Below are 12,272 nucleotides of genomic sequence, written 5' to 3'. Positions count from 1 at the left end.
TAATGAAAGGATCTGAATTATCAGGTGCAGATGCTGAAATGACAAAATCCTGAAAAAATATTTTTATTTCTATATTGAAGTAGCCAATAATAGTGTCAGGTCACTGTGTTCAATACTAACATACATTATAAGCTTAGACAATGTGTCCCAGGCCTGAACCTGTAGGATTAAAAGTTATATATGATTATTGATCAATCACAACTGCCATTAAATGTCACAAAGTCTGATAAACCAAAACTCAACTTAGCAAGACAAGACAAAAAGATATATTTATTACTTTAATGTCAAAATCACAGATGTAACAATTCAACATAATGTGGTCATTATGCTGCCACAGTATATTCACATTTTGGGCCTTTTTTTTAGGTTAAACTTTAAATATTTAACATAATTTCCTCAAGAATTAGAAAAATCTTGCTACAGTTATGTTTTAACTATCTATATATAAATAAATTGATAAATTGGTGGCCACATACTGAACTATCACGGAACTATCATTGTCATTTATTAATTATAATTATACTTTTAAGCATTACTATTAAGCATTTACACTGGCTCATTGGACAACACATAGAAAATAATGATGTTAGAATTATTTGTGGTCATTTGGATACAAAAATTCATCTTTAAAAAAAAAACAGCTTAGGAAAGTCAGTCACATCACAGACGCTTCCTGATGTCCCCACACAACCTGCAGCTTTAACTGGTTTGGGTGCGTGTTTTCCGTCAATGGTTCATTCAGACGCATCTAAACAAACTGGAAAAACTTGTTACCTTGTTAATCATCAGCTTCTCCCTTGTTCTTACGTAAGACCAGTCCAGTTGCACATCATCAACCAGCATTTTTCAGTAGTCCTTGGTGTTGTACGGTGATACTCAGACTCAAAAGGTATCAGGAGTCAGCTTCTGATTTATGCAAACCTGGGTCCAAACAGTTGAAGGTCTATCTCAGGTGCTGAGTTTGACTTAGTTGCTGTGGACCAGAGTGACGAAGAGAAACAGTGAGCAGAGAGAGATGGCGCCAGTCAACACCGCTTTCACCAGCAACACTGTCCAGCTGCCCAACAGGAAGACATGGACGAAGAGCCTGAAGGCACAACAGAGAGAAACATAGTTTCAGTTACAATGTTAAAGAATAAAACAAAACAATGCATTGGCAATGATGAAACCATCCATCAGAGCATCAATCCCCATCACTTTCACTTGTTGATGTAATTGTAAGCAGAGTTTTTCAAGTCATTTATTTGGTGGTGGTTACAGTGGCAGAAAAGGGTCAGGAAATGGAAGTTAAGTTCAGAAATTTGGGAAATTTGTGCATAATTTCAATAATAAAAAATTGTTGTGATCGTACCACAGGTGAATCTTGGGTTCATATGTGGACTTTAACATTTGTGGACTAAAATGCAACAACATTCTGAGTCAACTCACAAAAGGGCAGGTCACCTCCATTTTGAGGAATTTGACTTAAATGCTTGGCGTTTATGAGACCTAAAAGCCAACCTCATTGGTCAAGGGACCTTTGAAACTGCAGGAGGTACACTGGTCTACTATAAGGAGCCAGAACTCCTTATATTCTTCCTCTTTCTCTGCTGACCAGCCATGGGGACACAGCTCCTGGCCCCCCAGAGACCAGGACTCCTCCCCCTCCTCTTCCTCACCCCCTGCTGAGACCTCTGCATCTGAGGGTGAGACCTGCTTCAGAAGTCTCCTCTACATAAGGAAATCTGAAATAACTGCAACTCTGACCTTCTCTGCGCACCAAAGTTGCATTAATGAACACAAAGTTCATTGCAGCTGCCAGAAAAAGCTTCACCTCAACAACAAAGACGAATCAGCAAATTATTGAAACTGAGATCAAACTTCCTTCTTTCCACGCCCGACATCGAAAAAAAGATCTCTCTCTCTCTCTCTCTCTCTCTCTCTCTCTCTCTCTCTCTCTCTCTCTCATATTCTCAGTTTTTGGTGGCTATAGCGGTGGCATTTTTATAGCCTGACAACACTATATGGTGTTTTTCAAAACAAAGACCTTTTTGAGTTGTTTTTTGAAAATGGGATAATAAATGCATTTTGTGCCCTTAATGCATTTCAAATCAAGTAAAATAGGGAAAAAAAGTTATGAATTTTAAAGTTATATGTAATCAATTTGTAGTGCAAAGTTTCTCTTACTTGAACTTGTATTTCACTGTATATATTATTTATAATTATTATTACTGCTCATGTTATTGCTGTTAAATAGTGCCATCATGTGGTTTACAAAATAAATGGCAGCCACCACGTAGGTGTTCAAATCAAATCTGTCTGACTGTGTGTAAAAGTTTGTGCTGAGCATGTAAGTGTGAAAGACTTACTCCATGAGAAAGGCCTTGTAGACACAGAGAGCCAGCAGCACAGTGACAGGAAGCCTGAAGCTCTTAGGGAGGTCATATCGTGTGAACATCCACACCACGGCTGCCATGGCAATATAATGGACCTACAAACACAAAAATAAATAAATATAAACTTTTTTGCACACCAAGGTTCCATCATATAACAATATACAGTACATTACAGAGACAATGGCTAAATAATAGACCTGGGATAGACCGAAGAAAAGCATCCATGTACAGTACTGTGCAAAAGTTTTAGGCAGGTGTGAAAAATGCTGTAAAATAAGAATGCTTTCAAAAATAGAAATGCTCATAGTTTATTTTTTTTATCCATTAACAAAATGCAAAGTGAGTGCACAGAAGAAAAATTTAAATCAAATCAATATTTGGTGTAACCATCCTTTGACTTCAAACCAGCATCAATTCTTCTAGGCATTTTTTCCACACCTGCCTAAGACTTTGGGCAGTACTGTATGTCTGAACATGCGGACTGAAATGAGTTGTAACTGGAGAGTCGCCGGTTCGAATCCCGGTACCGACAGGTCTGGGACTGAAGTGCCCTTGAGCAAGGCACCTAACCCCCCTCCACAGCTCCCCGGGTGCAGTAATGTGCTGCCCACTGCTCCTTGCATGGTGTGTTCACTTGTGTGTAAAAAAGGATGGGTTAAATGTAGAGGTTGAATTTCCCCATTGTGGGATTAATAAAGTAATCTCCTTCTTCTCTTCTTCTTCTTTTATTGTAACAGCACCATTGTTGTCACACAACACACAATAAAGTGAGTGTAAAAAAAAACTGCAAAGATTACAAAATGGAAGGTGAAAAAAGGAGAGGCTGAAACACAGGAGCAGAAAGAATAAAGAAGTGAGAAAAAAATAAGAAGAGAGCTACTTACCAAACTAATGTTGGAGTCAAAGCTCATCTGGATGTACTTCCAGTCAAATTCAATCCCTCTGGCTCCCACCCACAGAGGAAGGCACCTGGAGAGCCGGAACAGGACATAAGCAGTGAGATTCATCCTTTTTTATTCATGTTCAACTATTTGAAAGCCAGTCTTTCTTTTACAGCTTACCTGGACATCACAAGTTCTGCTGTAGCCCAGCCCATGGCAGCCACCATGATCTTGTACTCTCCTTTTCCAGCATTACGAGACATCACAAGATGGAGACCCAACAGGTCTGCCAGGTCCACTGTTGCCTTCATAAATTCCTGGAAAAAAGCACACACTTTACAACTTCCTACACACACTCAGGGTTTCTCCTGGAAGTGGGCCTTCTTTAACATTCATTCTGTGTTGCATTCATTAAGTTAGCAATAAACGGTTATTCGTGAGTGGGGCAGGCTGATATACAGAACATGAAATATTAATATCAATAATATTAATTAATATTTTTGACCAAATACCTTGATATTGATATTGTGACAATGCTGTTGGGTTGACTATTGGCATTTTCACTAAATATTTACACTATGAGATTTTTGATGAATAACCATGAGTAATGTGGACATGAGGACTAAGTGAGTAAAAGCAAATAACAACTAGAACAGTCTGGAAGTTAAAACAATAAATAAATAACGTAATGCAGCCTTTAACCCATTGAGGCCTGAAAACCCGCTGGGCGATTTTAAAATAAGCCTCTAATTTTCTGGAAATTCTGGAAAAATTCTGGAAAAAAAAGTGTGAACGCTTCTACTAAATAATAGATTTTTCAGCCTCTGTAGCAGATAGAAATTAAATTCAAAAATTATTTGAGAGCTTATACAAATACTACAAAACGACGTAAACGCTTTCCAGGCTTCAATGGCTTAAAACCAGGAAAAGACAATATTTACGATATCCATAAATCTAGACTAATCTATATGAAATCTTGTCTCATTTCATGATAATGATATAATATCAACATATTACCAAGCCCCACTTGTGAGGCAAACAAATTTGCTTTTGTAATGAAAGCTGGGCAAGCTTATGTTAGAGTAAATAGGACTGGATATCAAACTGTCAGTAGCATGTTTACTCTTTAAGCGCTAGTACTAGAAAGATCATTTTAGAAAGCAGAAATTCCAGCTTCATCTTTTTTAAATATTTAAAATGTAATGACCATTGCAGATAAACTTGGCTCCAATAGCAGGGTTGTACGTGTTTGAATTATAATACTACTATCATAATCTATTTTAATTATAAAATAGATTATGATAGTATGTATACTTTGTTTATATTTTTAATTAATAAATAAACCCATGTTGTGCTGTTCTATATCTGGTTTTTGGCATGTTTTCCCCAAATAGGCTGCACATGCTGCAGCAATGTTTACTATTCTTGCAGGGGTTACTGCAAAAGGTATATTTGCCCCCAGCATTTAAATAAAGAAGATAACTGTGTTGTTTTATAAAAGGTCAAGCTCAGAAAGAGGCGACAGACTTTAAAATATTAGTTTAAAGACATTTACACCAAGACAGTGACTTCGTATTATTTAGGTCAGTCTGAGACTAAAACCACATATGGGTGAGGGATTATACGCCTTACTGAAAAGTTGAAGAATATAGCCATAGAAGTAAAAAATTTACTTGATACTATTTTTGTTGTTTTTAATATTTAACAGTCAGAATATAAGGCACAGAGCATGTGGCTCTGACCCAACATAACCCAAAGCAAGTTCATGGACAGTCTTGATGTGTATGCTGAGCAAAGTTTCCATCTTTTACAACACAATAAATCCAGGGAAAACCCTGTCAGTTATAATCCCAACGTCTTATTTTGTTCTTGTTAACAAAATCCTACAAAAGTGTGAGAAAGTGTTATTTTTTTCCTTCTGGTGTTGTTACTGTGATCAAGTCAACACTCACCCCTACAAAGTCATAAACTCCGGCTCCTCCTTCCCATGTGGGGAAAAATGTTGCTAGGAACAGCATCTGGAATTAAAAAGGATAAGAAAACCCTGTTTACACACTCCAAAAAAATGAAACTAATGACAATGTGTATTACCACAAAGCTCCTTACAGCTCACCTTACAGAGCTGGACAAACAGGTAGGTGGCTCCAGCCTGGACACATCTCCAGAAGGCATTGTACTCTGAACTAAAATGGGGAAGACAAAAGAAAAGAGATAAAGGACAAGGCTGAAAAAGAAGGAGGCACAAATAAAGAGCAGCCAAGGCAGTAATAACGTATTTGAGAGACAGTGTTTCAAGACTTGGCAATAATGCAAAGGTACTGCCAAATCCAAGCACTACAGAGTGCTAAGAAGATTATGGACCCCCTACCAAAGCTCTGACACTACTAAGAAGATTATTAACAGATGTCTTAATCGCCAAGCATATGTTGCCACAACATATGAATGTGAAGATATGATAATAATTTAAAAAATGAAGATATTACATGATTATTATTATTAATAATAAAAATTTGAAAATTGGCCATGCATCATTCATCACACATGTTGCAGATCACTGACTCAAACAGACACTTACAGGCCACTACACTTGTACGTTATGAAGTAGGGGAAATAGGCCAAGGCAAAGCAGTTCCCGAAGTGAAACAGTGTCATGATGTCTGGTCACAAAATCCAGCTCCCTGCTGAGAAAAGAGATTAAGAAGACAGGAATTCACAGTTCGACAAGGCAACCGGCCACACTTTTATTAAATAAAAAAGTTTTAACACAGAATAGTAGTGATAATGGGGCTTTCAGGGGCCATGGAGAAACCATTAGGTGCCGTGTTCTAATTAACTAACACCACAAAAAGCTTTTTCAATTCCTTATTCAATTCACAAATATCGTCATACTGTTAAAATAATCGCCTGAGATTTTTTTTTTTGCCTAAATCATCTCCTCATGACTCCGGCCACCAATGGTAAAATCGCCTACATCCCCAGTTGATCAGATCATGTGATTTTACCCCTTTAAGATAATGGCCTATGTCAAGTGTGTGACTTAAGCAGATTTATTATGCCTAAGTCAAAATAAAATGTGACTTAGGCCATTTTTTCAACATGCCTTTGTGACTTAAGCAAGATATGGTAACACTTTATTTTGAAGGTGTCTACATAAGAGTGACATGAGCGTGTCAGAAACATGACATGGGATGTGTCATGAACATTAATGACAGTTTGAAGTAACATTAATCCATATCTTGCTTAAGTCACAAAGGCATGTTCAAAAATTGCCTAAGTCATTTATTTCTCTTAAGTTACATAATTTACACACAGTGTTATTACTATGCCAATAGCCATCATTTGTTACATCCTTTTTGAGTGAAATGATCAATAAATGTCATATGTTACACTTTTGGTGAAGTTTTTTGTGTTTCCTGCAAAACTTGAAAAAATGAGTTAGGCGATTATTTTTAACAGGGTGACGATGTGTAAATTGGAGGAAAAAACAGCCAACCCTGGCACTTGAGAAGCTAAAACCAGACAATGTAGCATCTGGCTGGCTAAAATAACGCATCCATTGTCTAAACAGTTTCCGGTAGACATTAATTATTTTTTTAATTGTTTATTTTAGATGTTCATGTTTACTCAACAACTATTATTCAGTCATGAATAACTTTGAATTATGTCACATTGCGACCTGTACCGTTTCTTACCGGAGCTAAATGACGGTGGACAACCGTTATACATTAATACAAACATGCTGATTTACAGTATTTGCATAGCAATAACGTGAACATATCTGCCAGCAAATATTTAGCAGGTGTATTTTTCATCTATTTACAGAACTGTTAAGAAAAGTAATTTTAAAGTCATTGAGGAAATAAATAACCTGCACATTAGCTAATGTTAGCTATACCGCACTGCCGTCGCCGGTGTAACGCAACACACGCTCCCGTATCTCAGGGATATTTAACCTCTGTTTAATTTAAACATAAAGCTTGACAAGAAGAAAACATTACCCTGTAAATCATATAACAACAACAACAACAACAACAACTGCAAAACAGAGCCTTTCAGTATCAGCACTTACTGTGTTAAAGAGCTGAGGAGAGGCAGGTTGTCGTGCTATCGTCTCGTTGAATGACAGGCGGAAGTAAGCTTGGCGCAACCTCGAAATGCATCCGAAGATGTAACCGGCTAACAAAAGGTTCCACAAGATGCTCTCAGCTTCCTTGGTGTTTATTGGCAGTTGACATCGTTATTATTGCATTTACCGCCATCTGCTGGACTTCACGTCTTTCTTACTTCTTCTGTTATATTCTTTTAATGAATCCAGTTGAGACAAGAAATCTCAAAAGGATTTTTCTCCCTTCCCTAGTTTTCCCAGCTTCTATTATAATTTTGAAGTTATTTCCCCTTATATCTGCCTTTCACAACGCTACACTCATCCTTTCCCTCTCCCTTTTATACCCAGGACACTCTGTAATCACATGCTCCACAGTCTCCCTCCCCCCACAATTACACCGACCAGTTGCATGTTTGCCTATTATAAGTGTGTTATTTAACTTACTGTGCCCCATTCTTATTCTACTAATGATTACTTGTTTGTTTGTTTGTTTGTTTGTTTGTTTGTTTGTTTGTTTTTATCTCCATAACACCCTGCCTCCCCTACTACACTGTGTAATTTATATGAATGTCTCCCTTTTACCTCCCTCTTTCAATGTTGGTCCCACTGATTGATTATTTATTTCCATATTAAACTTCTCCCCTGTGGTGATTTGATTTTCATTTACAGAAGAGTCATAATGTGAAATAATAAACTTAATTGAATACAGATACATGGAAGGGATTTAGTGTGAGAAAGTTTATTATCATTATACATCCTGGTTAACATTTCATGAAACAACCTAAATGATGATTATGTATTCAGAAGTCAAACCTTCAGGCAAACCTGAACATGAAAAAATCATTTTGAATTTTTAGAGCTCAGTACCTGCACATAACAGAATAATGCCATGCTAATGTAAGATACATAAAAACAAATATATAGGCTAGCTAAATAATACATTTGAACTATTATCATTTGATTTTCATACAACACATGCATAGGGAAATTAATGGAAACCAGTGACAAAAATCAGTCTACAAAACAAAGGTCACAATAGTGTTGGTGTTACCAGGAAAGTTCTCATAACAACCCAAAACAGTTATTTTAGTGGTGTAAATACAACAACAACAACAACAACAACAACAACAACAACAACAAAAAACAAGCTTTATTTATTTGTTTATTTTCTCCCTTCTTCTCTTGCCTCTGTTGCATACAAGTGAGTGTTACACTTAAGTACAATTAAAAGTTAACTTTCCATCAGCCTGTGTTTTAAAAACAAAATATGGTGCTAAATATAGGCTCCATGTTGTTTTAATTTCAAAATAGTGAAACTTCAAACAACAGGAAGTTCATTAATATTTAGGGACGGTTTTATTATCATAAGTCTAAATTTTCACATATTTTTGCAATTACTTTCAGGTGTTTGTTCAACTGGAAGCTCTTAAAATGCCTAATGATAACCTGATGATAAGTCTGACAGCCAGAAAGAACTTGTGCTGTTTACACATTAAACAGCTTTGTGGAAGAGTATTTATTTGGGTTGCTGTAACTTTTGCAATACTCATAGTTTACTCTTCTATCACAATTTTAAGAATATCAAAAAAAGAGTTGAATGTTACATGCATATATGAGGGAATAGATGGCAAAATATAATGTCAAGAAAATGATTATAATTACATCAAAAGATTATCACTATTAAATATAGAGCCCTGCTAAACTCAGTGTAAACTACAGCATTTAAAAGCTCTAAAACTTAAACTAGCTATTGTTTTTTTCTTCTTTGAGAAATAATTTTTGTCCGTAGCATATGAAGTTTCTTTTCTCTGAGCAGTCTCTGGTGATCCAGTTGTTTGTGTCGTATTTGGACATGGTCCCACAGTGTTTGTGCTGAGTCGGACAGGTTGGCAGCATCCCCTCATCGTTCACCTTCTGTCCAGCTGCCCACCACCACTCCTCCCCCAGGAAGCGCAGGCCCGTCCAAACCTGAGAAACACATGCTTTGACTGTCAGAGCTTGTAAACAATAAGGTTGCTATCTTTAATTCCTGGAACAGCAAAAATGGAAAATCTCACTTAACAGTTATGCCAGGTACAGTGACCTCAATTGAAAGCTGCTTTTTTTTAGTTAACAGTAACTGTCATGTAAAACAAAGAGATTCAATCTATTCAAAATGTGCCCTTACCCTAAAAATGAATGCTCAATGTATCAATTAAATAATGCATTTAAAAGAGCCTTGATTATTAATATTTTACCTCATCAGTGGTAGCTTTGCAGATCCTGTCTCTGACATAGTTTGCATCAGTCATCTCTGTCAGGCTCAAGAGATTATAGCTGTATTTGCAGGACCTTGAGGAATCCTCACATGTGGTTTCTAGGGTTTTGCAGTGCCACAGGGCTTCTTCCCATGTCATGTTCTTATTCACTACCACCAGATTGTCATCATAGCAGACAAAATTAAGCTCTTCGTAGCACAATTTCCTCTGCCACAGTGAAGTGGCATCCAAATAGCCACAGTATGCGCAGCTTGGCTGTCCTTCAGCCCAATTTCTGTAGTCAGATGACTGTTTTCCAATCCACTTCCAGGTCTCACTGGCCTCTTGGTACAGTCCGATCCAGCCAGTGTTCTTTACTCTCTCTGCTGCATCAAAAGAGGCTAGCTCCCCAGCTCTGTGCTTCTGACAGTACTGAGAGGCTTTGAGCCAGTCAAGTTTTTCATTGTGATATTGAATTTTATCACGTGCTGAGCATAAGAAAGTTGTTTTTGTTGAACACGGCTTACAGTACCACTTAAAATCATCTCTCACAACTGCACAGTGCTGTGGGTTTGCCGAGTCTCTGCTCTGAGTGACGTTCTCTCCTGACATCCCCTCTTCACTCCTTCTGAAACACACAAATGCATGATATCTCTCTTAGCAACTGCCTTTTACCTCATTTATATTTCACAATATTAAAATCAGCCTCAAGATCATTTCAAACAGTGTACTCACTCAAGATCTATCCACTTCCAGATGGATTCTCCCTCAGGGTCTCTGAATAAACCGACCCAGGTCTTGTTGGTATCATTGTCCTCCAAAAATGTAACTAGCTCTAATTTGCCAAATATTCTCAAAGTGACCAAGTCAATGTGGTTCTTCTGGCAGTACAGTCTTGCCTCGGTCCAGTTCATCTTCTCAGCTGGAAGGATCATCGTCTTTATGACAACAGCCTCCAGGGAAAGAGCAGCAAAGAGCAGGAAGGAGAGTGTGAGCTGAGAGCTGCTCTTGTTCCCCATCTGTCTCCACATCGTCTCAAACATAAGTTAGAACCAGATTAGCCAGGTCAGTTGTTGGTGTGGTCAGTGGCTGGTGAGATCACCCTGCTCTTATTGCAAAAGATGCACCTGGTCACTCCCACATGGACACACCCATAGATGAATTAGATGAGACAATGGGCCCTTGCGAACATGTATATATCTCTGAACCTTATTGTAATAGTTATGCATCAATTTTAAGTCATTCTGTGCATCTTTGTTGTCACTTTGGTTGTCTTTCTGGTCATTTTGCATTTATTTATAGTCCTTTTACTTTGCATGTGCTTCTTTTGTGGCTCTTTCTATGGATCTGTTTTCAGTTATTTAGCGTCCTGGGCCCAGTGGGCCCCTTCAGTAATCCATCCATGGACACAACTTATCAGATGACCAGCCCAGTGTCACAGTCCAGATGAAGTTAGACAGCAATTTTCCATCCATCCATCCATTTTCCTCCGCTTATCCGGGGCCGGGTCGCGGGGGCAGGAGGCTAAGCAGGGCATTCCAGACGTCCCTCTCCCCAGCCACAACGTCCAGCTCCTTCTTGGGGAGACCAGGCCAGGAGAGAGATGTAATCCCTCCACCGTGTTCAGGGTCTTCCCCGGGGCCTCCTACCAGTTGGACGTGCCCGGAACACCTCTAACTGGAGGCGCCCGGGAGGCATCCTTACCAGATGCCCGAACCACCTCAGCTGACTCCTTTCGACGCGAAGGACGCGAAGCAATTACAGCAATTACAGCAATTTTGTATTGTATTATTTGACTTTAAATTAAGAAGATGTAGATGCCTTCTGTGAGCTAGTATAATACAATAAAAATACATTTTGATGATACTTTTATGTAAAGATGTATAAAATATACCCACATACTTTCAGACATTTGAATGACAACTAAACTTGTGGGGGTTTTCATGTTTTATGTCTATGGATGATGAGAGAACATGTATGTTCAAGATGTCCAACCTTGTTATCTAATCTTACCCATCTTTTCTATGTCCCTCTCTCTTTTTGTCCCTCCACTTTTCATTAGCTTTTCTTAACCAGCCCAAAGAGAAACCTCTATGTTCACTCATTTGAATGTATGAAAGTGAAATTACAAGTGTTCAGAAACACTTGTGGAGTAGTAAAATAAACACACACTTACTTACTGCTTACTTTGCTTGCTTACACACACACGAACACACACACACACACACACACACAGACACACACACACACACACACACACAATGAACGACAGTGTTGTCTTGGCTTTAATTTGCATTTCAAGTCAGTGCATGGTGGACTTAAAAACAAATGACAAGAGGTAAATCCAGCCATGTGTGGTACAGTGAAGGGCTCAATTTGTCTGTTTATCTGAGATCTTAATTCAAATGTTCTGCAGTCAAAACTGGCCACTTACCAGATGCCCGAACCACCTCAGCTGACTCCTTTCGACGCGAAGGACGCGAAGCAATTACAGCAATTTTGTATTGTATTATTTGACTTTAAATTAAGAAGATGTAGATGCCTTCTGTGAGCTAGTATAATACAATAAAAATACATTTTGATGATACTTTTATGTAAAGATATATAAAATATACCCACATACTTTCAGACAGAGAAAAATGAAAAGATATGCAGGACAAAAAAGTGTCATGAC

The 12,272-nt window shown here is 38.0% G+C and overlaps 1 protein-coding gene across 2 annotated transcripts; it reads right to left on the bottom strand.

Moving 5' to 3' along the window:
* Positions 1 to 265: 265 nt before the first annotated feature.
* On the bottom strand, positions 266 to 7,453 carry tmem147 (transmembrane protein 147). Of its 2 annotated transcripts, none has more exons than XM_059339340.1 (8): positions 7,326 to 7,453; positions 5,832 to 5,937; positions 5,370 to 5,439; positions 5,209 to 5,274; positions 3,437 to 3,573; positions 3,260 to 3,344; positions 2,349 to 2,470; positions 266 to 1,087 (listed from the first exon to the last, which is right to left on the bottom strand). In XM_059339340.1, exons 2-8 carry the CDS (start codon positions 5,906 to 5,908, stop codon positions 967 to 969), a joined length of 678 nt encoding a protein of 225 aa, XP_059195323.1. In that variant the 5' UTR covers positions 5,909 to 5,937; positions 7,326 to 7,453; the 3' UTR covers positions 266 to 966. The 2 variants fall into 2 exon arrangements, with proteins under 2 accessions (XP_059195323.1, XP_059195324.1); XM_059339341.1 differs by having other exon boundaries at positions 5,832 to 5,934; positions 7,326 to 7,363.
* Positions 7,454 to 12,272: the final 4,819 nt, after the last annotated feature.

Source organism: Centropristis striata, chromosome 8, assembly GCF_030273125.1.
Source record: "Centropristis striata isolate RG_2023a ecotype Rhode Island chromosome 8, C.striata_1.0, whole genome shotgun sequence".
Lineage (NCBI taxonomy): Eukaryota > Metazoa > Chordata > Actinopteri > Perciformes > Serranidae > Centropristis > Centropristis striata.
This window is presented reverse-complemented; position numbering and strand designations above follow the sequence as displayed.

Bases quoted from the DNA above. Each gene is read 5' to 3' on its own strand.
- tmem147 (XM_059339340.1), bottom strand. From the start codon at position 5,908: ATGACACTGTTTCACTTCGGGAACTGCTTTGCCTTGGCCTATTTCCCC. The intron at 5,275-5,369 runs GTGAGCTGTAAG...TTTTAATTCCAG, and splicing joins TGTTTGTCCAGCTCTGTAAG to ATGCTGTTCCTAGCAACATT. The intron at 3,574-5,208 runs GTGAGTGTTGAC...GCTTTTTTCCAG, and splicing joins GAGTTTATGACTTTGTAGGG to GAATTTATGAAGGCAACAGT.